Source organism: Gymnogyps californianus, chromosome 1 (genome assembly GCF_018139145.2).
Source record: "Gymnogyps californianus isolate 813 chromosome 1, ASM1813914v2, whole genome shotgun sequence".
Lineage (NCBI taxonomy): Eukaryota > Metazoa > Chordata > Aves > Accipitriformes > Cathartidae > Gymnogyps > Gymnogyps californianus.
In genome coordinates, this window is record NC_059471.1 from 191,239,945 (window position 1) to 191,266,493 (window position 26,549).

The 26,549-nt window shown below is 41.7% G+C and overlaps 1 protein-coding gene across 5 annotated transcripts in view; it reads left to right on the top strand.

Moving 5' to 3' along the window:
- The window catches only part of ST7 (suppression of tumorigenicity 7), a 157,968-nt gene that overhangs the window by 72,851 nt on the left and 58,568 nt on the right, over nucleotides 1-26,549 (top strand). For 4 of the 5 annotated variants that reach the window (XR_007767141.1, XM_050903759.1, XM_050903729.1 and 1 more), the window contains exons 2-3: nucleotides 12,814-12,896; nucleotides 23,117-23,276. Coding sequence is in view for 3 of the 5 variants with exons in the window: in XM_050903759.1 (XP_050759716.1) it covers nucleotides 12,814-12,896; nucleotides 23,117-23,276 (243 nt within the window). In the remaining 2 variants the exon portion in view is untranslated. Of the gene's footprint in view, nucleotides 1-12,813; nucleotides 12,897-23,116; nucleotides 23,277-26,048; nucleotides 26,110-26,549 lie in introns of those variants that run through there. The other variant, XM_050903751.1, reaches the window with a different exon arrangement.

The following is a 26,549-nucleotide window of genomic DNA, read 5'->3' on the forward strand; positions in this document are numbered from 1 at the left end:
CTAGCCAGAAAGTCAGCTGCCCTTCTCTCAGTGGTATTTCGTGCTTTGAATAATGAGCATTAAGGGTTTTGTTGGTCCTTTAAATGCCACAATTCCAAGCACTTAAACACACTTAGCAGGTTCCAAATCTCTCTGTTTCTGAGCCAAGTGGCATTTTGAAAAGCATTAAGTTGTCTCCCACAATAATTTTGTGTTCTCTCTTTGAGCTTTCTGTAGCAGAGCACGCTTTGAATCTATCGCTGTATTGATTTTGGTATTCTGCCATTCTCAAAATTTTATTCTGGATATTTCTCTGAAGCAATTGCTCATTCAGATGTGTGTGTTCAGAGGGGAATCGGCTCCGTGTACCGCACACTTGGAGATCACTTTCCTATTGCTCTTTCTCAAGGGCCAGACGGGAAGCTAGTTCCTAACCACAAGTGTAGGGAAACCTGGGAGTGGATGTGACGTCCCCTCGTTGTTGAATCTTTTTGCTGGCATTCCCCTCCCCGAAAAAATTCCAGAAACTTTTGCTACTGCATTAAGAGAAAACATGGTAAGTTTTAGCTTCAAAGACAATTTTTCCAGGGTGATCTGAGTAGGTCAACTTAACGGACAGCAGAAAAAATCCCAATGCAATGATTATCATAACTAACCACCAGTATCTGAGGATTAACATAGCAATGGTTACGAGTCCTAGATATACTAACGTGAACAAAAGAGGAACAAGCAGATGCAAGAAAACCACAGCATTTTGACGAGCTGTTTTTGCAGCACGGCCTTCTCTGGTCACCGAGTGCAGTGGTGAAGTAGCATTCAGTCATGTTCAGAAATGAGTACAGGCAACGGTCACTGGGTTTGCTCAGTGCTCAGGTCTTACCAACCCTTGGAGAATGGAAAGTCGAGCTCCTGAGGTTGGTCTCACCTCAGTGACTCGCTGCCTGCCTGACCAAACTTTCAAAACCAGTTTCTAATTGCAGACATTCGATTTGAGCCATCTTGGCCTGATTTTTGAGGAACTAGGAGTTCCCATAGCTCAAGTCAGAGTCAAGGGGGGAACTTGCAAAGAGGATCTTCAGCCATTACCTGCCTGTTTTGAGACCCCGATCTGCATGATGCAGTGGAAGAGAAGGGCAGTGTTGCTGATCGGCCGTGCTTCTGGCATGCCTTCTCTTTAGCTCAGCATCTTTCTCACAGGGCAATGCACAAAAACCGGTGCAAAACCCAAGACATAGCCTGTTAATCACAAAGAGAAACACTTTTTTTTTTTTTTAAGCTGCTTTCTGCATCATGGTGTCTGCAATCCAGCTATAGTTTGATATGGCGTGACATGCAGAATATTTCCCTAGAGTTATTTACTAAAAGGTGGGGATGCACTCTTCAGCTCCTTGATGTTTATCTGGAGAATTCAGACAGGTAAATGGGCATTTACCTTCACAGGTTCCAGGCTGGACCTAAATGTGGGAGCGTCCAAACACAGCTTTGAATTTTCAAGTTAGAGCCAATACAGTATCTGATGGGGTCAACAACAGGGGTGAGAACACAGGTTGTAGTAAGTAAGTCCTGCGCAGGTGTTAGTTCTCATGCAAACTTCTCATCTATCAGGTGTGCTACATTTGGCTAAGTTAGTCTTGCATTTTTCACTTCTCTCCACACTGTTTGGCTTTAGAGGAAAAGAGATCTGACAGTAGCTGGTGGGTAGCCCCAGCTGGTGCTGGGGTTAGTGTATTTGTGTGGTGTTTCTGAGCAGCCTGACTGCTGCGGCAGGTCGAATGACAGTTCTGCACGGTGCTAACGCAGCCCCGCTGAGTTCTGCCAGCAAGTCCTGCCCCACTCCTTCTGTGGTCCCTCTTACCTTCATGAGGAGACCCACCTCTGAAAAGATTCAGTAATTTTAAACGGAAGAAAGGAAAATTAAGGAAGATGCTATTGGACAGAATGCTGTTTCACAGTTGCTTTCAGCCGGGTCAGCCACAGCTCACATTTGGAATTAAAACCATCAAATATTCAGGAAGAAAAATAGTGGGTGTCTTGCGCTGCCTTTTCTCCTGGGATTTCATCAAAGGCTAAATCAAATAACATCATTATTGTTAATGTTAATGAGTTAGTCTAAGTGGCATTTTATTTGTCTTCTCATGAAACAAAAAAAGCTTTAAAACTCTGGACGTTCCAGTTTTGTCTAGTGGACACACAAGACCTTTGCAGGAAATCGCACTGGAGAGAGTCACTGCCTGTAGGGACAGGAGGACCACCCCGGCCACAAGATGATCATGTTTTAAAAGTCTAACTTTATGCTATGTCCGTAAGGCCGTGTGAGAGGGGTGCTCCCTCAGCCTCCGCTGCGCCATTTGCCGTGCATTTGGTTGGAAATTCTTTCTCTGGAGCTCACTCTACTGAAAATCTTTATTATGCAAAATTCTCCCCCGAAGTTCATCTCCTCATCAGTCAGGTCCTGAATGCAGATTGCAGTTCTGTCTACAGAGTTACTGCAGAGCCTTTTCCATTTTAATAAGTTTTGGGTGTCCCGAGAGACTGGTAGACAATGGAAATTATACAGCACTTGTCAAACCTGCTGCTATGCTCTCTTTGAAATACCCCAAAATGGAGGCAAAGAGGTAAAAGTTTTCTGCTTAACTTGTCTTCTTTTCCATTTGGTATAATTACTGTGTGAGTCACTCAGCTTTAAGAATGCTTTGAAGGAGAAAGTTGATTATTAGATACATGAGAATAATGAATCACACTCGATGGAAAATTCATTTTTCCCTTCTTTTTGTGCCACATTACCCAGACCATCAATTACTGGGAAAAAAATCCCTGCCTAATATAGAAATTTATCATAGGTAGAAATTTCTCATAGGAGAAAAATGGCATGAACACCCTATTGATTTTGTAAGTAGGAAGCATAGATGAGTTTTCAATGACAGGATAATGATATTAGCTATTGTATATCTCCAGGGAGTTTTCATGAGGTTGCTGGCTCTAATTATGAAAATGTTTTCCAGTCACCTCTATTCCAAGAAGCACCTTGCAATTTCTTGTGTGCAAAGAGATCAGCATCTTGGAGACTCTCAAAATAGATGTGCTATATAGAGTGAGGCTATCAAGGTTAGAACAGAAATGTCTGGAACAGAATATTTCTCCAGACTTAAAAAAAATTTGTATGTGAAAAATAGTAAAAATTTTAGTCAAGATGCAAATTTCAACCATATATTCTGAATTTTTTTTCATTGCTGAGATGATTTTTTTGGATGCACAAAACATGATGATCCTCGTCTTTGTATGTCTATGAATGCAACACACAAGCAAGGATGGAAGATGTAGCACTGCTCATATCTGTAGGTTTAGTGCTCATATCAAATCCTGCCTGGAACAAAAAGAGGCACAAAAGGAGGCTGCAGGGCAGCCGAGGGTGCTTTGTTCATGTGCCTCTTTTTGTCTTAGCATGGGAATAGCTCCTCCGAGAGAGGTTTCTGGATAATGGGAACCCATGAGATATTTTCTCTTTTGTGGAATGCCTGTAGTTGGTGGTGAAAACTCTTTGCATGATTTGTCTCTCTAGAGTAGATTAGCCTTTGTTATCTGTGGCATTGGAATTAATCACTGTGGCAAACTTTTAGTTTAGGGTATTCTTTAGACAGCTAATGAACCAAAATCAGAAAGATTTAATGGAGCTGTTACCTCCCTGAGTGTTGCATAAAAGAAGAGGGCAAAACTTACCCTGTTCCTTGAGAGAACTGTGCTGATCTGGCACTCGGAACAAAAGCCATTAATTGTCTTAAATGACTCCAGATAATGAGGTTTAGTAATTGGCTTTTGTTTTAATACAGCTTTGAAAGGCTAAACCACATAAATCTGTGTAATGCCTCAGAATAAGCAGCAGTTAAGGTAACAGGTAGGTTTGACTTCACAGTGACTGTCCAAACTGGATAAAGCCGTATCAGTTCAGTTACATGAATGATGAGTTGATGTTGAGAATAATTTTAAAATATGGATTTGTTTGAACACTTTGGGGTGCAGAGTGGAAAATAAGGTCATTTTGTTGCAGTGCTTAGGAACGTTTTTGCAATGAAATATATTACTATTGATTTTCAGTAGACCCCAATGGCTGTGTGCCTTAAATTGAAGACTTAAAAGTCTTAAAATCATCTACCTGATAAACTGTGCAACAGCTGTACTCTGAAGAGCTCAGTATACTCCTGCTTTCTCTTACAAGTGTGTATCTAAAAGAAGGTAGATGTCTATACATGATGATACTCTGCAGTCACATGAGAGACCATGAGGGAATGCATCCTCATTTGACTGTAGCATCACATCAGGATTTCCCCTGCTTTTGTGTTGGAGAAATTGCTGATACACACACACGCGGATATGTGTGTGATTAGAAAAGGAAACCACAAGCTATGAAGGTGCCTTCCCCAATATCTGGACTTGTTCTGCCTACAAAGATGCCTTGTAGCATTGCACAGTGAAGGAAATCCCCCATCACAAATCTGAGAGAGCGCTTCCTCATGCAGTGCAACACTGAAGTAAAAATTAAGACAAGGACTCATGTTTTTTGAAACTTTAAAATCTGCAAGGGAGATCTGTATAATGACAGCGTTTCCAATCAATTTGCAAGCAACTTGATTTTAGAAAAATTGAGGTTGAGTGTGTTGCAGGAGAATGACTAAGAACCGAGCAACAACCCAATTTTACACATCCACATCTCTAAAAACCCAAATATTAATATCTCTACTCAGTACGTCATTGCTCATCGTTCGTGCCTCATTCTTGTTTGGCCTAGTTCCTCCCTTCCACTTGTACATTATTAATACCAGGAGTCTGCTTTTAGCGTTAGGACACTGTGATGGTCATAAAGAAATGTACAGTAGTTCAATCCCTGACAGCTAAGGACTGTAAAGGCCCAGGAAATGGTTTCTCCCTTGTTTTCTTTTTCTTTAAATGGAAATGCTGTGGGGTTTTTTTGGTTTTGTCTTTGTTTTTGTTTTTTAAACGGGATTTTTGCTGCCAATATATTAGCAAATCTTCGTGTTCATGCAGCAAGCTCTGCAATTAACAGGAGCTGTGTAATTAACTCATGTCACCACTGCATTGTGAAAGCAAGAGGAAATGTCCCTGTCCCTTGGCAGGGGCAACTACATGGCAGCAAATTTGTATTATAATACCTGCTTTCATGGGGGAAAGTTGATCTTTTTTTCTCCAGACTTTTATTCTCCCCAAATCCACAAGGTAGGGAGTTCATTATCTCAGACAAACGGAATAGCAAAATACTGTGCTTGAGTCTGGCTATCCTAAGTTGGTTTTAGTATTTAAACTCATGAGAGAGAACGTCTTTCTTGGCGTGGATATAGCACATCCTGGGCCTGTAAGTGCAGCCTGTCTGTTCCTGGGGGAAAGTGTAGCAGCTGACCTTAGCAGGACATTCTGGGAAAATATAGTTGGGAATGGGAATCTTTAGTAGCATCTTGTGTTAAGTGCCTTAGTTCATGAGAGAAGGCTTTGGGGTCTATTTGACAGCAAGGAATAACTTGTTGACAGTATCTCTTCCTAAATGACCAAAGCTGTTAGTGTTGGCAGTCTTATTTCTCCCAGTGAAAAGATACTTCTGAATTGCAAACCATCTTTTGCTAAAGTAAAAATAGCCTGTATTTACATTCATGTTGCATGTGTCATTTCTTCTGTGTCTTTTTTGCTTTTGCTGTTCTTGTCTCTATCTTCTTTTTTTCTACGCATGTTAATTTTTATCGCCATTCCATTTTTTAATTTTCTTTTAACTCATCTCTGTATTATACTTGTCTATCTCTAATCTGGTTTTCTTTTCTTTTCCCTTTCCCAAGTCACAGTAGTGTCTAAGTGGTTTTTTGTCTTCCAGATCTGGTTTCCTTGATTCACCTGTAATGTCCTTCTGCCCTCAGTTCTGTGATGGCTCTTGTCTCTTATCAGTTATGTTTCCCTGTATATTATTCTCAGTGGGGATAAGCAATCTTAGTGTCTAAGAGGCTGAATGGTTAATGCACTCTGAAGGACAACAGTATATTCATGAAAGTCCCAAAAGCTCCAGAACCAGCACAGACTAATTCCTGCTAGGACTGAGCCACAATTTTGACCAATCCAATAACTTTTGGACATTATAACATGAATATAGACCTGGTGTTGAAAAGCAGGCCAGCACTGATCATTGTGTCGCTTTGGTTTTCAGATATTTAATGCGTTAAAATGTTGAGGAGAATGATTAAATTGAATTTGTTAGCAATCCTCAGGCAGGGTTGTTTGGGAAAAGATGGACTGAATTTACTAAGAGTTGTTTCAGTTTTCTGTGCTGGATATAATCTGCTCAGTGGGCCACTGGGTCACGAAGTGGAGAGAATGTTATTGCCGTCATCTGCAACCTTCAGAATTCTTTATTTTTCAGTTATAAGTAAATGAACTTGAATGTTTTTGACCTGGAACTGGTACTGTATTATTGCCTTCCGCTCTTTCTTCTCTCTGGGCTGCGCTTTGTGGCCGAAAGCCTCTCCCATGATACGCAACTTCTGTCCAGAATAGACCATCCCTACCCATGCTCCCTTTTTTTTGTGGTAAAGGTATTCTGTTGAAAGAGAAAACCTGCATTTAAGATGTGGAAACATGGAAGAGAGAATGTGGTGGTCTTCAGTCCAGCAAGTTTTATTTCACTAATTAGAAATATCTTTAAGGGCAGAACTTTGATTATGCGCAACTATGTAGTTAACCAGAGTTCATTATTTATCTGAAGTAATAGGTAGCTTTTGGCACATCACCATTTTCTCTCACCTGGGCTCTGATCCAGCATTCGCTGAGAGCAACAGGCGACTTCACTGGCCATTAGCTTAGGCTCCAGACGTCTGAATGTGACTCTCATTCAGCCTCGTGCCTTTAGGCCAAGAGTAGGTGGCTGAACAAAGTGAGTGGGCATCTGGATTTCCTTGTGCACAGCACAGAGACACTGGCTGTTTCTGCCTGGAATGGCCACGTGTTTGTTTCTGAGTGACAATTTTTTTCAAGTTTTGAAAACAGATCTACACAAAGGCCTTATAGAAGGAAGTTGCGTAGCATTTGCAACAAGTGAAAATGAAACTCATTCTGCAGCATTCCTAAACTTTTGAATGCTTCCTTCTTCTTTGGTAATTTCTTCAAGAAGTCTGAAGAAGTTAAAAAAAATCTTGGTAGTTTCCCAGGGAAAACCCTGGTAAATGGTAAAAGATATTTTTTTTCTGAGACAATACCCCATGCTAGCTTTAAATCTGGTGGGGTTTGTATTTATATTGAGCTGGAGGCCATCATAGTATATAATGCAGAATTGAACCTGACCCTAGCATGTTTTCCCAAAAGTGTATTGTTAACATTCTTACGAGGGATGGGTTGAGGGTTCAAAAAGGTTATGTATAAATAGTTCAATTAAAGTCAAGAGTATGCAGCGCTTTGTACTCAGAGAGGGGAATGTTATACTTTTATTAAAAGAAGATTATTGAACTTTATTTTGCCCTCTTTGCTGACACTTTGGTAGAAGAGCTCTTCACTGCCGCAACGACTTTGAATTGGAGGGCTGCATTAATCCATGCTGAGACCCCTGTGAAATAAGCCAGTCACTGCCCCATCCTCTGTACCATGTTTGAACACCAGCTTGAATGGATGGTTGCATTGAAAAGAAGCTAAATTGCTGTGTCAAAGGTCTTCAACAATAGGTTTCTTAGCTTGTTGCCTGTCTAAAGGATTTGGGCTCTTGGCACTGGTGTTACAAGAATTTGCCTTGGTCTGTATACCAAGCAAATATTATGGAGGGTGGAGGCAGAAAATGCAGCGAATTTTCTTAGGGACACAGATATTTTAGCCATGATAACTTAAGGACCAGTAACGCACTAGAAGGGCTCTGTGACTATAAGCTTTTCTATGTTTTCTGGCTATTTGTTCTTATAAAAGTTACTACTGTATGCCGAAACCTTGTCTCACTTGGGAGCACAGAGATACTGGCACAAAAAGAGCTGTGCCTTCATGTGTATTTCAATATATTTGGATTGTTTAGGTTTGATCTTTAATTCTGGGCCTGCAATGCATCTGTTTATACTAAGTTATTGATATGTATTTAATTTTATCTGTATTTTAAGATAACATTCTTTTTGGGGAATTATTTTTCCTCTTAGAAGTGCCATAAATGATGCAGTCCTGTCTTTGCTTGATCTGTTTGTGTATATGATTTATGTAATATTGCTATTAAATTTTTATTTGCACCTTACTGTGCAAGCTACATAGCCTCACATTCACAAGTAGGTAATGGTGCTGTCATTTTAGTAGATCCACATGTGGGAATAGTAGGTAGTTTGCAATGCTCCCTCCCCTAATGATCTTCTAATGTAATTAACTGATACAGCAGCACGATGACACTTTGAGCAGTTTAACCCCAGTATTTCCGTCCTACTGTGGTTCCTCACATGCTTGAAATATGAATGCCTCAAGTCCTTGAAGAAATTTGTAAAGCAACATAGTGTTTTATCACCTTGAGCGATACATTTTACATGATTGGAGATTTTGTAGCTTGAAAAATATCTGGATTTTCCTCTCTTGTTTATTCCCATGTTCAGAATGAATCACGAGTATTGGCAATGAATAACATATATAACAGGAATGAAATGGCATCAGCTTTCAAGAACATTTCAATCGCCTCTTTTGATTAGCCTCAACAGGGAATATTAGATACGACTTGTGTGCTTTTTCAGCTTGTCTGCCATGAATTGAATAGGATGTAAATTCATCTCTGTGAGCATGCACAGTTAACAATGAAATAACAGTCCTTCCCTAGATATTATACAATAGGATGGAATGATTTACCAATGTAACTTAGGCACCTTTGGAAATGTAAATAGTGCCTTATTCTGGATGACTCAAGCATGATTAAAATGAAAGGAATAAAGAGAAGGAAAGAAAGAAGGGGGGTGGGTATTTGTAAGACCGGGAGCCTCTCATAAGCAGACGTGCTTGGCTTGTTTAGACAGCATTTATAGGTCATGCTGGTTTTCTTTAAAAAAAAAAAACAGGCTGTAGTGTATTCCGTCATCTCTACTAACACACCTAAAATAAATCATTCATCGTCAAAAGCCTGTGGAAATAATTGAGATTTGACAGTAATTTCAAATGAGTTGGCACTGTAGGAACATCAGGCAAGTTTCTTTAGATACTCATTAGTTGCCCTTTTTAAGTCCTACCAAGGTACAGACAAGAGATGATACTCCAAGCTGAATAACTGCACCGTCTTCCCTTTGTGGACAGAAATAATTAGGCATACACTGGCATGTTATGAATTCAGAAGAAAGGACACACAGTACCACCTTTTGCTGGTGATTCTACTTGGCTTCTTTATTCTGCAGTCATCTTCTGCTGGTATCTTCAACTCCCATTTCTCAGAAATCTCTCTCTGCTCCTTAATCCTGCTACTTCTTCAAATGGAAATAAAGGAGAAAAATACCGTTATCCAAATTTAGGCAGATGGACATTTAGCATTATCTAATGTCTCTAGTTTACTGCAACACACTGAAGGAAACCTGAGTCCACTACAGGATGGAGACATTGCTTATGATAGTGATTTCTCCAGTGTCAGAATGCTGACTGTAAAGAAATGCTCCCTTTTGGATAATGATATATATCAGATAACCCAAAAGTGGGTTGCTTTTTACTTTTGGGATTAATATTATGAGAACTAGGCCTTGATGTAGTTTCCACTGAAACAATGACTGAATTCTGATTGACTTCAGAATAAAAATAGTCTGACCACAGATCCTCCAGTGCTTAGTTTTACTGTTTTGGAAATATGTTTCTTATTAGAAAGTGTTTGCTTTTGTTAATAATATTTATGGAGACAAAGGGACTGGGAGGGTAGTTAATTGGCAGAAGTTGATAGTTTTCATAATGGAACAGAAGATTCTTCTATCTAATGAGTGGGAAGAAGAACGGGAAAAGGATTAGGGAGATACATACAGTCCAGATCAGCAGCTCTGGTAGTTTGAGTGCAACTGTAGCAAATCAACTGAGCTGTTCCAGTTAGCTGGGAGTCTGGCCCATACAATCTAAAAGCATCCAGTGTCGTACCTGTTCACCTTGCCAGTTCCCACGACTAAGCTGTAAAAGTGAAGAATTGTAGCAGCCTATAGTAAAGAGCATAAAGGAGCACCAGTATACATGCAATCAAAGAAGAAAGCAGTTACACTGGTGTAAACGACAGATAAATAAAACCCTATTTCCATTCAGATCTAAGGGTTTGTCTACAAATCAGTATACATTGCTTGTAAAAGAGTGGTGACAGAGAAAAGCTAACAGCATTTCTTAAGAGCCTCATTCATTCTACTCCATTGATGAGCTCCATGGAGCTAATTTGTTGAGCGGGCTCTTCCAAACGGGGATGCATTTCCCAAAGCTAATTTTATTGATGGCAGTTAGTAATGATAAGTGAGTATCTCATCACTGGTTAAGAAACTTTGTTCTCTTTGCAGCATTTCTTAGTGAAACAGGCAATAGGAATTTAAAGCATATAGACTATATCCTTATTCAATGGATATCCTCATGTGGAATCTTCTAAAACACAGGAGGCTTAGGTGGCTTCACAGCTTTGGAAATCAAATTTCCTCCAGAGTAATGGGAAAATTTTTCCAGTTTAACAGGAAAAATTCCAGCATTCCATGAGCTGTGAAGCTATGGCGGAGGAACGGAAGAGAAAGCACCTCTGTAGTCTCCTGCTGCCTGGCTTTTCATGTTATTGTTGGCACTGCAGCAGCACTGTGCTACATGGGGGACATGGACATCTATATCCCATCATAGCGTATTCTCTCGCAGGAATATCCTGACCTAAGCAGAGGAAGTAATTTCACTGGCAGTCTGAAATTTCCCCAGTGACACAGTTTGATTATGTGTCTGGCTTACGTTTGCATTCCAGAATGAGGAATGTTTCTTCTGAAGGACTCATGGTGGTTGGTAGAAGCCAAAGCTATTTCAGTCTCTCCATTCCTCTTCCTTCTTAGCAGGTGCTGGGGCTGGAGAAAGCAGGGACTACTATTTCAAAGTCAGCTTGTATTAGACATTAAAAAAAAGAAAAAGAAAGAAAGAAAGAATGGGAACAACAACAAAAAAAAGATGTGGGAAAATCCCAACTATTGAGCCAGAGCTGGCATAAATCAGTGTAGCTGTGTTGCACACAGTAAAATTAGGGACGTTACGCTGATTTACACTAGCTGAGAATCTGGCATCCAACTCATTTGTGAAAGAAAATGTACGGTGGAATTAAAAACCACCAAACTAGTTCTTTACTATATCAGCTTGGTGCTTAATGCCACTCCAGTGGAGCAGAAAATGACACTTCCATTTTAACAGTTTATGACTTTTTCAAGAAAAAAATACAGAAAATATGCAGCCAAAACCCAAACAAAGCAGCTGAATTGCAGGGTTTCAGTCTCTTTTAGTGATGCATTTCTGGAAAACAATTTTCTGTTTTACTGGTCATGGACAATTAATCATATGTGTGATGATTTGTATCCTGCTGTTGTTGTCTTCTCTTCATTTTTTTGCTCCATATTATTTAATTTCAGTAGGTGTCATTTCTAAAGGGAACAGAATGAACTGAGGGCCTCCCACCTACATATCCAGGTCTTTTATCAGCGTTTTTTAATGATTGTTTGGTAGTCTGCTACAAGCCTTTTAAATTTACCTGCTAACTATTGTCAGTTCCCTCTTCAGTCATAGATGCATGTATATATAGAAATAAATATGTGTGTATATGCATATATATATATATGTATGAGAAATACTTTGGCACTGGTTAAGGATGAGACCAGTAGGTTTTTTTACAGAAGATATTCTAACCCTCCATGTAGTTTAATAGTGAATGTTTTCATTTGTGGAAGATGGAGGTGATGGGAAGCTGAGAGTTTAAAAACATCTAAAATTTAGTGGAAGAGCTCCAGTTCTCTCTAGTAGCTTCTGCAGAGTGATCCAAAACCTATAAAAACATCATTTTATTCTCTTAAGGCCATAGGGATATTCTGTGGGGGGCTGCGCACAACTACCTGGTGATTCTCTCAGCAGGTTCCAAAACGTGATATGACTAGAAAAGCCCTTTGAATTTCCAGAAGCCCATACAGATGGAATTCCCATTCCTTGCTGCTTGTCTGGCTTTGCTTCTGCCCTAGATTTCAGATAATCTGGACAGCTATCGTGATTTTCACCCCTAATTATCAGAAAGCCAGTTAGGTCTTTTCCTACTCTGTTTTATGCGTTTATTCACTCTTGTCATACTGAGTGGTTCACCAGCTTCAGTGCAGTGGAGTAAGTTAGTGAAATGCTAGCATCTCCTACTTTATAAGTGAGGAGCCAAGGTAATGAGAATTAAAAGGCTTTTAAAAATTTGTCCAGATAGTTTCACCAAGATCATATAGGAGGGTTGAGACAATGTTGAATGCAGGACATGGAGATCAACCCCTCAGATTTCCAATTGCAATGGAGGAGCAAAGGCAGATAATACAGTGTCTTCCGTATATCATGGGGAATCCTGAACGCGGTGTCAGTGGAGCGCTGACTGGAATAGGAAAGACCCAAACGTGTGTGCAGCTGTTTTCCAGTGCCTTGTGATTGACTCTGTTGTGAAAACAAAATTCTGCATGTGGCAGTCTAATGCTCTGTTTTATCACATTAGGCAGATGGAACAGAATGTTCTGTAAACTGTCTTTTTTATCAGAATTAAGGTAATATCTGAAGTTGGAAAGCAGTTAGGAGGGGACACATGTGGAGAACATGTCTTGCTCTTGTACTCATGGTTTCCTCTCTTTTCTTTTTCAGTGAGTATGTTTTTGAACACATTAACCCCCAAGTTCTATGTTGCCCTGACAGGCACTTCCTCATTAATCTCGGGACTTATTTTGGTAAGTACTAGATTTATTAATATCACTTTACAAATTGATTTCATTATCCAGAATGGGATTGCAGGCTTTATCCAGATTAATAGGTGTCTTTTTTTTTTTCCTTAAACTTACATTTCCGCAGTACATAAAAATTGTATTTCTTTATTTGTACTTCTTTTTCTGTGGGAACAAAAAAAAAGAGAGAAAAAATGTTTCAGTGCTATGTGTCTTTGAAGAAAAAAAATCTTGAAGGACAATGTGCCCCACTAACAACCCTATAGTAATTCATGTGTTTGCATGTTAAGTGTTTCCATCAACAAGTACTACAGAAATAAAAAGGCTGGTAAAAAGAAGAGGAGGAGAGGTACCAACTATCTCAGCTTAGCATGGTACTTTTAGAAAGTTATGGCAGGACTTATTAGAGAAACAGCGAGCAGAATATTAGCAATGAACCCAGTTCTGGTGCCAAGATTCCAAGGGATAATTATTTCAGATCTTCACTTTTAAAATCTTTTTCAATACATATTTGCCTATTCGCTTAAAGGTCTGAAGAGTATTTTTAAACCATTTAAAAACCCCTCCTCCCATATGTAATCCCCGAGGGCTTCGTTGTGCAAATGGATGCAGTGGAGTGAATCATAATACCATCACAGTGCAGGAGTGCAAAGCAGAGCATTTGCTCTGGATTTTATTCAATGTCTTCATAGAAACAAAAGGAGGTAAAAAATCTAAGAATCCGCATGGTGTACTTCGGGTATTATGCTTATACTGGGCTGTTCTGTTTCCTCACTGGTGAGAGCTGGCTTTCTACTTACACAAAAGAATAGAATAGAATAGAATAGAATAGAATAGAATAGAATAGAATAGAATAGAATGATCATCTAGTCCAACTGCCTGACCGCTTTAGGGCTGACCAAAAGTTAAAGCATGTTATTAAGGGCATTGTCCAAATGCCTCTTAAACACTGACAGGCTTCAGGCATCAACCACCTCCGAGGAAGCCTGTTCCAGCCTTTGACCACCTTCTTGGTAAAGAAATGCTTCCTAACATCCAGTCTAAACCTTCCCTGATGCAGCTTTGAACCATTCCCACGCATCCTATTACTGGATACCAGGCAGAAGAGATCACCTCCCTTTCCACTTCCCCTCCTCACGGAAAGGTTGTCTTTGTTTTAGTCTTGTTTGTTTAATCAGTCTTAGGTCCTTTGTCTAAAAACAAGTTGTACACTTTTAAAATCTGCTGGATACAGGCTGCAGACCCTCCCTCACCATACCAAACTAGGCATGTAATTGGGAGACGAATGAGACCAGTTTTAGGAGTGCAGTTACTGTAGTGTAAGTGGAAAGAGAGAGACATGGCTAGGGGCTAGTTCACATCACCTCAGATCTACTGACCTCAGAGAAACCTGAAAGCAACTAGGATCCTAACTAAACTGTATCAGTTTGGTGTGGGAAATCTGCACCTCTCACTTCCACATTGCCTGTAGCTGATGTAGACAAAGAAATGGCGTCCTTGACTCCTGAATGCTTGTGAGATATCATATCATCACTTAGATGATTTCAGGTGTACAACATCAGGTGCACTGCTGCTGTGCCTTGCTCTGGGGTTTCCTTGTAGCAGAAGGCAATTACTTAATGTCTGCACCTTGGGCATTCATCATCCTTGTACGGATTGAGCCCCAAAGCACAGGACAGAGCTCCAGAGACATCAGCAGATCTTTCAGAATATGAACAGGAGCCAGACCTCTAAGACTTGGATTCAGTTCAGCACAACTCAAATGCATGGGAGGAAAATACTGAATGTTACATTCAGTACTGTCACCCAGAAAGAAGAAACATTCAAAAGGCCAAGCCGCACCACCAAGATGAGAAGGAATGAGAGAAATAACATGGGTTCCACAGGCACAATTCCATATTTGTTGTTAGAGAGTGAAGACAGCGGGAGGAGGTGGCAAGAAAAAGACAGTTCGTGCCCTATGGAAATACCTTACAGAATCAAACAGGAACAAAAACCCTGAAGAGAGACTAAATTATCTGTAACTAAATTCTGTGTATAGCATGATTGCAAATGTAAGTACATTTTATACTGTAGTCATGAAGGCAATTTCTGAGGAATGAGCTCAGTAGGAGCTTGTGAGCAAGAAATTTTTAAGTGCTGTACTTTGATGGAAAGTACAAGAAGGAAGTGGCAAGGAGTAGTCAAGACTGTGATATGGAGAAGGGGCAAAAGGGCACCAATAGAAGCCTTCCAAGAAGAGATTAGACTGAGTGAGTCTTAACCGAAAAAATTCACTAAATGCTGCATGACAAAGTCCATTATGAACAAGTTGAAGGAACAGTGAGGTGATGGAGCTGTAGACACAGACTGAAAGAAGACTGAAACCCTTTCTTTGTGGACCTTCACTACTGCTATCAGTTGTTGTCTGCTGTTCATATGCCACCATCCTAAGTGTGCAAAAGATATATAGGCCAGGCAGGTAACAGCCAGGAACCCTAGACTGAGGGACCGGTGTCTGTGCTGAGAGGAACATGTGGTCTATAAATTCGATGATGGAAAAGGAACTCAGCAGACATGGTCATGGGAAGAGGAAACTGCAAGTTGAACAGACCATGCATCAAGAAAGACAGCTGAGTAAGTTCTAGTGAGGTAGTGCTAGCCCATCACTAGCCCAATTGTGCTTCAGATTAATTATTTCTTAATAATCTTCCTGTTACCAATGGCCCTGTAACATGCTGAATTGCCTGCATTGCCACACACTTATCTGTCACACTACACAGCATCTGCAGTTCTAAAGGCTTCTTAGTCCTGCTAATAGTGATTAAGTGAAACTCTTTTATAAAATAAACATTCTCCTGTCAAATCTACATCACAGGTGTATTTTTCAGACTAGATGTAGTAATATTCCTTGGAATTTTCCACCATATGGTCTGGCAGATTTCTTTCCATTATCAGTTGGCTGCAATTCCTAATCAGAAGGAGAAATCACAGCACTGCAGGTTATGAAATGATGGAAAATTCCATCATTTCAGAAGTGTGGTGACCGATGGGAAAGTGAATGCTTTTCCTATTTCATGTTTGGGTCATGAAACAATGACTCTGCAGAGTTCAGCTTTGGGCAATTGCATGCTACGTGACTCCTTTGCAAAACACTACTCTCCCATCTTATTTTGTCTCTTGTTTTCATTCTTTAGGTAAAATTCTGGCCTTGCTGTAGGCAATGTGACTTAAATGAAGCAAGGATTTCAGACCTTTTCTTTTCTGGATAGCTCAGAACTGTACAGAAAATACTTTCCTATCTCAAGCATTCTCCTTAATAATTACTGGACTACAGCACATAGTTTAAAATAAACAATTTAGCATATATTCAGTTCATCCCTGCACTATTTTCGGCATCAAAAATAGGAACCAAATTAACTCCCAAGCTGCATTAGAAATATCGTGTTGGAGACTTGGTTCCACCACGGTTACTTTTAATCCAGTAAAAACCAAGGTTCTGTCTCACAGAATACAATGAGCTGCATTGTGTGTCTGAGAGGCTAAGGTTTTCCGCAGGTAGGGTAATAAAACTGTCATGAAACACAACTGACATCCAGTAAATGCTGTGAACTGGAACTATGTAAATGCCACTGAGATTTCTGAATAAGGCCACGTATTTAACATACAGTTATCACCAGAGTGAAAGTTGGTTAGCAAGTGCAGGTAGCATTTGCACTGCAAACTGATGGAGTCTCAGTTCTAACAAAGCACAGGCAGAAGTGAACCCCAGTCTTGAATCTCCACCAAGAATGCCTCGTTATTCTACTTCAGAGCTTGGGACAATAATAAGAGTTTTCTGCTACACAATGAGAAATATTCTGCCATGAACAAATACCAGGTCTTTCAGAGATAAGAATTAGAAAGCCAGTCTACAGAGCTAGAGCATGAGTGCCGAGTCCACACACTGGCTAGTGTTTTGCAGCTGGGCTGTTTGCTACTACCAGAGTATGTATATAGTATGTGAGAGTCCTAGCCTTTTGTAGCCAATGGTGCTAGTACAGGAAGTCTGAGAGAGGATCTGAATAACACAGAAGGGACCTGTCTTATTTTCTGTTGTCGTGGTTTAACCCCAGTCAGGAACTAAGCACCATGCAGCCGTTTCCCCCTCCCCCCTCCCAGTGGAGTGAGGAGGAGGAAAGGAAAAAAAAAAAGTAAAACTTGTGGGTTGAGATAAGAACAGTTTAATAACTAAAGTAAAATATAATAATAACAATAGTAATAATGAAATATAATAATAATAGTAATGAAAAGGAATATAACAAAAAAAGGAAGGGGGGGGTGGGAAAAAAAAACAGTGATGCACAATGCAATTGCTCACCACCCGCTGACCAATGCCCAGTTAGTTCCCGAGCCACGATCCGCGCCTCCCGGCCAACTCCCCCCTGTTTATATACTGGGCATGACGTTCCATGGTATGGAACACCCCTTTGGCTAGTTCAGGTCAGCTGCCAGCTTCTTGCACACCTGCTTGCTGGCAGAGCATGGGAAACTGAAAAGTCCTTGGCTTAAGATAAGCGCTACTTAGCAACAACTAAAACATCAGCGTGTTATCAGCATCATCGTCACACTAAATCCAAAACACAGCACTGTACCAGCTACTAAGAAGAGAGTTAACTCTGTCCCAGCCGAAACCAGGACATCTGTAGATATTAATTGTTCTGCTTGTTTCGTTACTGTTGTGTAGTCTGCTGCAGAGGGGCAGAAAGGTGACCGAGTTCTGGGTGTTGCCACAGACTCCAGGAAAGTCTGAAAATTGTGCAGGGACAATCTTTGGCAGCTGAAAAGCGATACATGGTAATTGTTCAAAGCTTCTGCTCTGTTCAGCGGAGGCTGACAGGTCAGGGAGGGCAGAATCCTTGTAGGGAGTTCCTAAGAAACTGGAAACACTTGCCAAGGAGCAGATGAGAGAGGAAGGGTCTGTAGGAACGCAGGCTATAACCCAGTCCGCAGACATAGCTGGGGTCTACCCAGTGTTGAGAGAAGTACTATACTTAGTCCAGGCAATATATTATTTTCTTTCCCATTTCTGTATTTCCAGAGGTAGATGAAGTGTAAGTAAATAGCTATTTATTTTGAATAAGCTGCTTGTTAGCACTGCATGTATCTTCTCATGCTGACTCCTTGAGATAAGACAAGTGGGGGTTCGGTAACCAGGAGCAGAGTCTAAGAGGATGCTGAATGGGTGTATTTCATCCAGAAGGAATGGGGCTGCATAGCCTTCAAGACTGTCGTTAAGGTCACTGAGAGCATGGTCAGAGGCGTACTGTTTCCTAGAACCACGCTGGGCAGGACTGGAGGATCTGCTTGGGTCACTGGCTACCCCTAACAGCTAAATAAAACAGACCAGGTTCTTTCTTTGTCGGAAGGCGAGTAGCATTGTATAGTCACATCCATATGGATCAACACTCTTGCCTCCCAAAACAGGATGATCTTTTCCATACTGTCTACTGGAAACAGCCCCTGGGCTGTGATATCCCTAGAACATGTCCAGTCATTGCCTGGGAGCATTGGCACAGGCCAGGCAGTGTGCTAGCAAATAAACAGCATGGATGACTGAGCCAGCCAAACCTGTGCTGTGGTCCTGTTTTATTTATCAAATAGGCTTAACCATGCAATCAAGTTCTGCTATCATTATCCTGTTCCTCAAGAGAGTAAGTTTCATTTAAATCCATTAGATCGGTTGTTACCACCCCTCATATTAGAAGACTACTCCAAATCTTGCTCCTCTGGGGCCTGGCAGCCTCATTACAAGGCTGAATGAGAACTCTGAGCCGTGGAAGTTGCCGGCAAACAAAATCCTTTAGTGCTTCTGTTGAAGACTCAATACACATACACTAGGAGAGGACTACAGAGAGTTCGCTGTAAGAGAGGATGCCTGTCTCGCATATGATAAACAGGAAAGCATAATTCAAATCGCTGATAGACATCACTACTTGGTTCAGTGAGACCCACCATCAAAACCATCCCTTGTGAACTAATGCATTTATGATGGAATATCTGTTCTGAAAAACCAGGCGGGAAGATCAGATATCCAAGTGATGCAGGATAGATTTGTTGCTACACAGAGAAATAAAATGATCCAGGATTGTCTGTATGTGAGAGCAGAGATAAGAAAGAGGATGACTGTAATGTTTTCATTGCACAGGGAAAGAGAAGTACCTGCACAGAGAAGCAAAAGCAAAAAAAAGTCCAAAGCAAGTATCTGAAATGCATTAAGAAGACTTATGAGTGATTAACCAGCTCTTACTTAACCCAAATATACTTGTCACCTGCAAGTTGTTTTTTCATAGCCATGCATTTCTAGAAATCATCAATAAGGGTTTTCCAAAATCAGATACTCTTACATTAAGCACTACCCATACCAGATTAAAAAATAAAAATTCTAGATTTGGATTTCTAAACACACAAAGCTGGAAATGTTCAGAACAGGGTTTTAACTTGGCCTTTGTGAACATAACGGTTTCAAAGACCCTGATCCGATTTGAAAGCACAGGCACCAACTAGAAAGAGCCCAGAGAAGTTTGCCACTGCTGTGAAGGGGACAAGGTCTGTGAAGATGAGCTCCCCTCCCACTATATGTATATGACAGAAATGAGGTGGCCTTTTCTTTCAGAAGTGGTGCAGAAATGATCTTTCTCCTTAATTTCCTCTCTGATCCAGATCTCTTTCAATGGGTAATTAATCCTTATAGTCAGCTATTATTCTGCCGGATGATCTCTCATTTGCTGAACTGTCAAAAGCTTGTTGACTTCACATTGCTTTCAAACTGGCTGGTGCAGTTAGAAATCAAATTTGATTTATAGAAATCAGGTTTCAAAACAGCTGACGCCATCTGAGAAAGGTGCAAAAATTCTGTGAAGAGGATTTATTGTTTTTATTAAGCACCAGATTACAGATTACCTTCTCATACACCCTGAACAAATCACTCCAAGCAAAGGCTTATTATGATGATGATTTATGGCTTTAATTTCTAAGAGACCGTATGCATTGAGATCTGGCTGATGTTTCCTGGCACTGGATTCACTCAACATTGCAAATATTTTTCAAAGCTGCCTTAAACAATTTACAAGTTTTAATGCCATTTTTTAAAGTAATTAATGTATTTGTAAGTCTAAGGAGGCAGATTTACAGCTGTGTCACATGTTCTAGCAAGTTCCTGTCACTCAGCTGAACTGTAGTAGTGACCACATACATATACATTCTTTTTGCTTGTACCCTCAGTTTCATTGAAATTCGGTGTGACAGTTTTCCAGCTGGTATACATTGGTGCAGGGCAAGTGAGCTCAAGCATGTTCTTGTGCTGCTCACTCTCCCTCTCTGGGTTTTACTGACTTTTTATCTAAAAGCTGAATATGATTGAAATAACGAGCAGAACTTTATTAGCACATTTTGAAAAATCTATTTTTTTTCTTCTCTTAAAGAAAGTACGAAGCTTGTTAGATACGGTCTATAACTGTCAAGAGTTTTGAGCAGCCAGTCTGGCAGATGCACTTCAGTCCCTGACTTACGTTACTGTGATAGTCTTACCGCGTGTCCCTTGCCTCAGTACAAGACGATAATCTTTGATGCCTAACAGCCACTCCCTCTGAGGCCTTGGACAGGTACAACTGTGGCTTGTGTGCCTTGCTTTGTTCAAGCTTCAGTTTCCAAAGATAAAACAGAAACAGATGCTCACAGCAGATCTGTGACTGTATCTTATGGCACAGCCTTTCTCTCGTCGTCGGCCACACGCTGCCTGCTTAGGTTATGATGCTCTCTTAGATCATAAGATTTAAATTCTAAACCCTTTGGAAAGTGTTGTGTGCCTAAGAGCATGAGAACAACTAAAACCAAAGCTGGCTCACCTGTGCCAGCTCCCTGACCACCATCTCCAGCATTCGGAGGCAGTGGTGTGTGTCAGGGGAAGTGTATCAGCACGGAGCAAGTGTTCAGTGATATTCCTCAGCATTCTGTCCCTGGCTCCTGGGATTCCCACCTGGGCGCTGCTGCAAGCGCGTGCCGACGGAACAAGTACAGTGACAAACGCGCTGTGGAGCCTGTGTAAGGAGGAACTGTCCAGGCTGCGTGAGTTTTCGGTGATTTGCCTGGGATGTAGCATTCACAAAGATCTGGGTGTGTTTATGTTCTGGTTTCTCTGTGACCATCTGTTTATCTTCCCAAGTGCTTGTGACTTTATGTGTTCACATAGCCCTTCTGTCTTCTCCTCATCAGACTGCTCCATTCTTCCTTGTTGATGTCTCCTGGAAGAGCCATTAGATTGTTTTGGGGACTGAGTGATCTCCAGGGCTGCCACGCACTCTTGTGTGAACTTGGCTCAAGTGGCCACCAGCTACATTCCCGCTCCATTCCAGTGCAGCTAGGGTCAGCTTCCTCCATATGAATGCTCTAGATGCTTTAACAACACAGCTGAACTTAGGGAAAGCCCCAGAACGCATTGGAGTATCCTTTGGAGAGGAATATTCTCTTACTATGCCAGAAGGTTTGTCTTCTGGTTTTCCCCTATGGAATGGTTTAAAGGGGAAAAAAAAGTATGTCTTGTCTACAGACAATCCCATGGAGACAGAAGTCAGTTCAGTTACATAAAGAGATCAAGAGAACTTAAAAATGAAAAAAAGATTGTGGGAGGGATTGTGGGAGGGAGAGTGTGGAGCCCAGCCTGAACCTCTCTGCGGCGGGTGGACTCCCAAGAGGCCTTCCAGAGCCTGCTGTCTCCTCGCTGGCCCACCAGAACCTGCTTGACAGCATGCTGATGGTGTCAAAGATGTGAACGGAATCCTTTCACTTGTTGCTGATTGTGCCTAGTTGTAGTAAGAATTAATAAATAACCTTTTTTTTTTTCGTAGAGATTTTGTAAAAGCTTTAGGCACTGGCATAAAACATGGAGACACCGAGTAATAGAAATAGTAATAGAAAGGGCAAAGATCGTTCATTCACAATTTCTAGTGTAATCAATAGTACAAAGTACTGCCAAATTTTTCAAAACCCCTTTGATTTGCTTTTGTTTCAGTTGGTATATAGATGTTTGGGTGATGATTAAAGTGCAACTGCAAAATACACTCATTTTACATACTCGTTATAAGCGTGTGTGCCTGTACAATTTTTACAGTCAAAACCTTTTCCCTATTTATATGAAATAGTCATTTCCAGGTTTATGTGGTTTCCTGAAATATGTGTATTCTTACCCAAGAATATAATTTCTTGGTGAAAATACCACAAATATATATTCATGTATATAATTTCAATTATAAGGGGTTCTTTTAGGCTGTGGAATGATTTTCCAAGTAGAGCTCTGTAAATAATATTTTTTTCTGATTTGCTAGCTGAACCAAAAGCCTGAAAATAAAATTAATTTGGAACCAGCCCAAGACAGCCGAACAAAACAAAACAGTTCAGTTGGGGAAAAAAATCCTGAAAGGAATAGGATTCAGATTCCTGGAGTTTGTTTGGTATTTTTAACATTTTTCAAATTAAACTCAGTGAATTCCTTTGGAAGCATTACTGGGAAAACAAGCAAACCTGCTTTTTCTCACTTTCCCTTGACTGCAGAGGGAGCTGGGGAAAGATGAGGCGAGAGTCTACTCCTGACTGCAGCATCCTATGTACGTGGCTGATGTCAGACAGGATGGAGCTGAGCTCCTGGTTTTTTCCAGAAGTCAATTTAAAGGAATGCTCCTAACAATTTTAAATGTCTTTAAAAGAAATAATTTGATGTAAGGTTCTTCAGGTTAAAAAAAAAAAAAACACACAACAAAAAAACAAAAAAAACCACCAAATTTTTTTTGCTGACAAGATTGAGATTTTTCACCTCCTGTAAACCAAGTTTTTAAAGCGATTTGCCGGATTCGGCACGAACTTGGATCAAACTTAAACTCTCAATATGCCACGGGGAGGCCGGCTGCTTGCCGGGGAGGCCGGCCGGCCGGCTGCCTGCCAGGGAGGCCGGCCGGCCGCCGCGGCGACCGGGCCTCGGTGCTCCTCGGGCGGGGAAGACGCTGGCAGGTGCCTCCCTCAGGGTGCGAGGGGAGGGAGGCGGGGAGCCGTGGAGAGCCCGGAGTCTGCCTGCCTGCGCCTCTTCCCTTTTACGGTTCCGGCGCCATGGTGAGGGATGGGAGAAGCGGGCTGAGGAGACGGGGGAGCCGTTAACGGCCGCGCGGGGCGGGGCGGTGCCGGGCGCTGACGCGGCGCGCTCTCCCTGTGTGTTGCAGATCTTCGAGTGGTGGTACTTCCGCAAGTACGGGACGTCCTTTATCGAGCAGGTCTCGGTGAGCCACTTGCGCCCTCTGCTGGGCGGGGTGGACAACAGCGCGCCCAGCACCGCCAGCGCCGCCAACGGGGACGCGGACTCCAGCCGCCAGAGCGTCTCAGGTGAGGGGCGGCGGGCGGCGGGCGGCGGGCACCCCTCCGCCGGCGGGACGTGCCGCCTCTCCCTCGGCTTTCGGGGCGGTGTAGAGCCGAAACTTTGCTTCTTAAGGTTCCCGTGCCCAGGGTCACTCAGTGCGGGGGAAAACGGCCTTTACGTGCCCGAGGAGGGACATAACGGGCTGTTACCGCTGGCAGCCAGCCGGGCGGGTGGTGAGCTGTGGAACTGGGTGCAGGACGAAGCTGCGGGGTGGTGGCTGAGCCTCAGCTGCCTGGCACAGCCGCTGTGGGCAGTCAGCCCTCCTGCCCCGAAACACCTCACATTTACCTCACCCGAGGGTGCCACGCTCGACATTCACCCAGGCTTGTCGTGGCAGCGGAAGCTAGGCACGCCTCGGGTGGCCTGCCATAGGCCCACGGTACAAATATCATCTCATGCTGAGCCATGAGACCAGATAAAGCTTCCTTTAAACTTGTGTTGTCAAGTAAAAGGCAGAGCTGCTTCGTTAATTGCTCTGGCTAATTGTATCTTTCCAAATTCATGCAGTGCTTATTGCTTAGGTTGCGTTGCCAATGCATGTATTTCCCCCTTGTTCTGAAAGCCCTGCTAAATTACACGTGCTCTTTCTGCAATATCATTTCTAAAGGCAGGCAGTATTTTTATTTAAATTCTTTTGAATAAACCAACATTGTAAAAAAAAAAAAATCAGAAAAAGATGTGGGAAATGCCCATCTGCTTTTGCATTGCTTTATTTTTTTAGATAATGTAAGTAGTATGTAAACAACATTTGGATTTCACTTTACTAAGTGGAAGCACAGTGGCTTTTAATAGCTTAAGGGCTTGTTCTGTTCCTGACTCTGCTACCAATTTGATTTGTGACTTTGGGCAAATCATAACGCAGTCAGGTTTTAAAAAAAGGCCTCCAGTTTAGGGGGCCTGATTTCAGGCATTTGGGCCTTAATGTTGATTAGCTTCCAGGCATTCACAGCCCCTATGAGTTTCAGTGCAAGGAGTAGGTGCTGCGAATCAGACTGAAGGTGTCTGACTGAGCCATTCAAGCCTTTAAAGTTGACCTTGACACTCTGGGGCCTCTTTTCTAGTGCATATGATTATTCTGAATGAACATATGGTCGAGAAGGTGTTTTGAGAGCCTTACATGAGCGCTATAAATGTATGAGTTGTAATTTTTGTTATGCATTTATATATTACTATAATGAATACAAGTTTACTTGCTCTGGTGAAAAAGACAATGTTAAATCAGAAGAAATCAGCTCTTTCGTGATGGAGGGGAGGATGTCAGTTTTGAACTGAGGCAGCTTGAGTCCTGTTACAGCTCTGCTGCAGGAGGACTGTCCCTGCAGGTCACTTGGTTTGCATCTCAGGGTTTGGGATTCTGCTGAGGCACTTTGAGTCGGGTGCCTGGTTGTCCAGGGGTGGTTCCTCTGAGAGACAGGCCAGCCTGCCTAAAATGAATCAGCCCCCAAGCACTGATCTTTGTGGACTGAAGAGGAGTTCCAGGGGAACTTGTCTCCCTGCTTGGGTGACTCGGCTACCTGGGGGGGATGAATTGAAAACTTAGCCCATGAGTGATGAAGATGCTGAAATACTATTGCTTCTGGCTTGAGTTGGAGATACGCACTGTTAAAGAAAGTCAGGGCAGGAGCGTCTCAGCTTGTGTTCCTCATCTGTAACATGAAGCTTACCTGTTTCAGCCCTAGCTTGGCATACAGGCTGTAATCTTAATATTGGAAATTAATTCAGCTTTCATTAGGGATGTGCCCCTAGAATCAATTACAGTTTCATTAAATTTATTTCCTCTGCAGTTTTTTAAAATATATCAGAACTAACAAGTGAGGAAAAGCGAATGAAAAAAACCTCAGTTATGGAGAAAACATTATTGTTTAGCAGCTGAGGTGCCTGTGTCTGTACCTGGCAAATTTTGTTTCTGCTCTTCAGTGTTCATGAAAACAAGCAAACAAAAATTAGCTTTGAACTCACAAGTTCAATAAAATAGGTGGCCTCAAAAAACTTTGCTCTCTCCTGAGTATTTCTGCTTAGGGAAGCCTCCACATAGCACAGCAAATTCAGCTGTTGTCATTCCCATCTGAGGAGAAGCTGTGAATAGCAGCACTGCATGGTCCAGGATATTAGATTTGGGTGAACTGGCAGAAAGCATGGGATGGCTTGGAAACACCTGTGTGCACTCATCAGTGCGCTCAGTCACACTTCGGCGGCTCTGAAATAACTCCCATTGTTTTAAAGCAGAAGGCACAGTATTTTGACTAATGAGGTTCACCCAAGCATCTTGACTTTTCTGATATAAAGAAATAGTTGAGGAGTGTATTTGCTTTCAGTGCATTGGCACTCAAGTCTATGAGTTGGGACTCTCACGGTGTCTCTGGATAGTGTGTCTGTATGGATAGCCTGTTATGCCTTCAGAAGGATATCGGTGCTCAAAATGTGATCATTGCACAAGGAGCTAAAAGATTAATCTTCCATAAATCCTAATTGCTTATATAAAATAAGGACATAGTTGTGTTATTAGTTTGTAATGTAACAGAAAAGGCAACCTTTTCAGTCTACCATGCGTCAACACTGGGATATTTCTTTCACTATCCAGCAAGGTGAAGATGGCTTTTTCACTTGGCTCACCATGTTTTCCTACGTAGATGTTTGACTATGGCAGAATATTGCAGTCGATACCTTTGTCTTCAGAAAGGTCAGAAGAACGGCTGTTGTACTGAGACCATGGTGTCAGCAGATACCAAGACAAAAGGAACAAAGAGCACATCATGTTTAACTAGCCAGACAGATGCCAAACTACCCCCAGGACAGGAGGTGATAATAAAATTTCTTCTTCGCCTCCCCTTTTTGTTCTCCAGTTCCACCTTTCCCTGCTACAGTGCTGAAGTACTGCATACTTCGGATAAATTATAACCACTTAAATAAGACGAGCAAAAAGAATGGTGTCACTGTGATCAAATAGTTGTTGCCTAGTCTTGGTTGCAAATAGAGTAATGAAGCCATTGAATCCTACCTCTGGAACTGAGAAGGCTGATGTTGATTTAATATTTACGATGGTTTGAAAGTCATATTATGTAAAAACTGTCAGATTGAAGCGTGTCAAACAGCCATACCCTCTGGCTGTACAACAGAATGGCTGAATGTCGATCAAGCACTTCTGCTGAGTAAACCAGTGGAGCTTTCTAATATTAGCTACCTGCTGAAGTGGTTAGTTGAAAGATGCACATGTATAATCAATGCACTCAGTCTTCCCA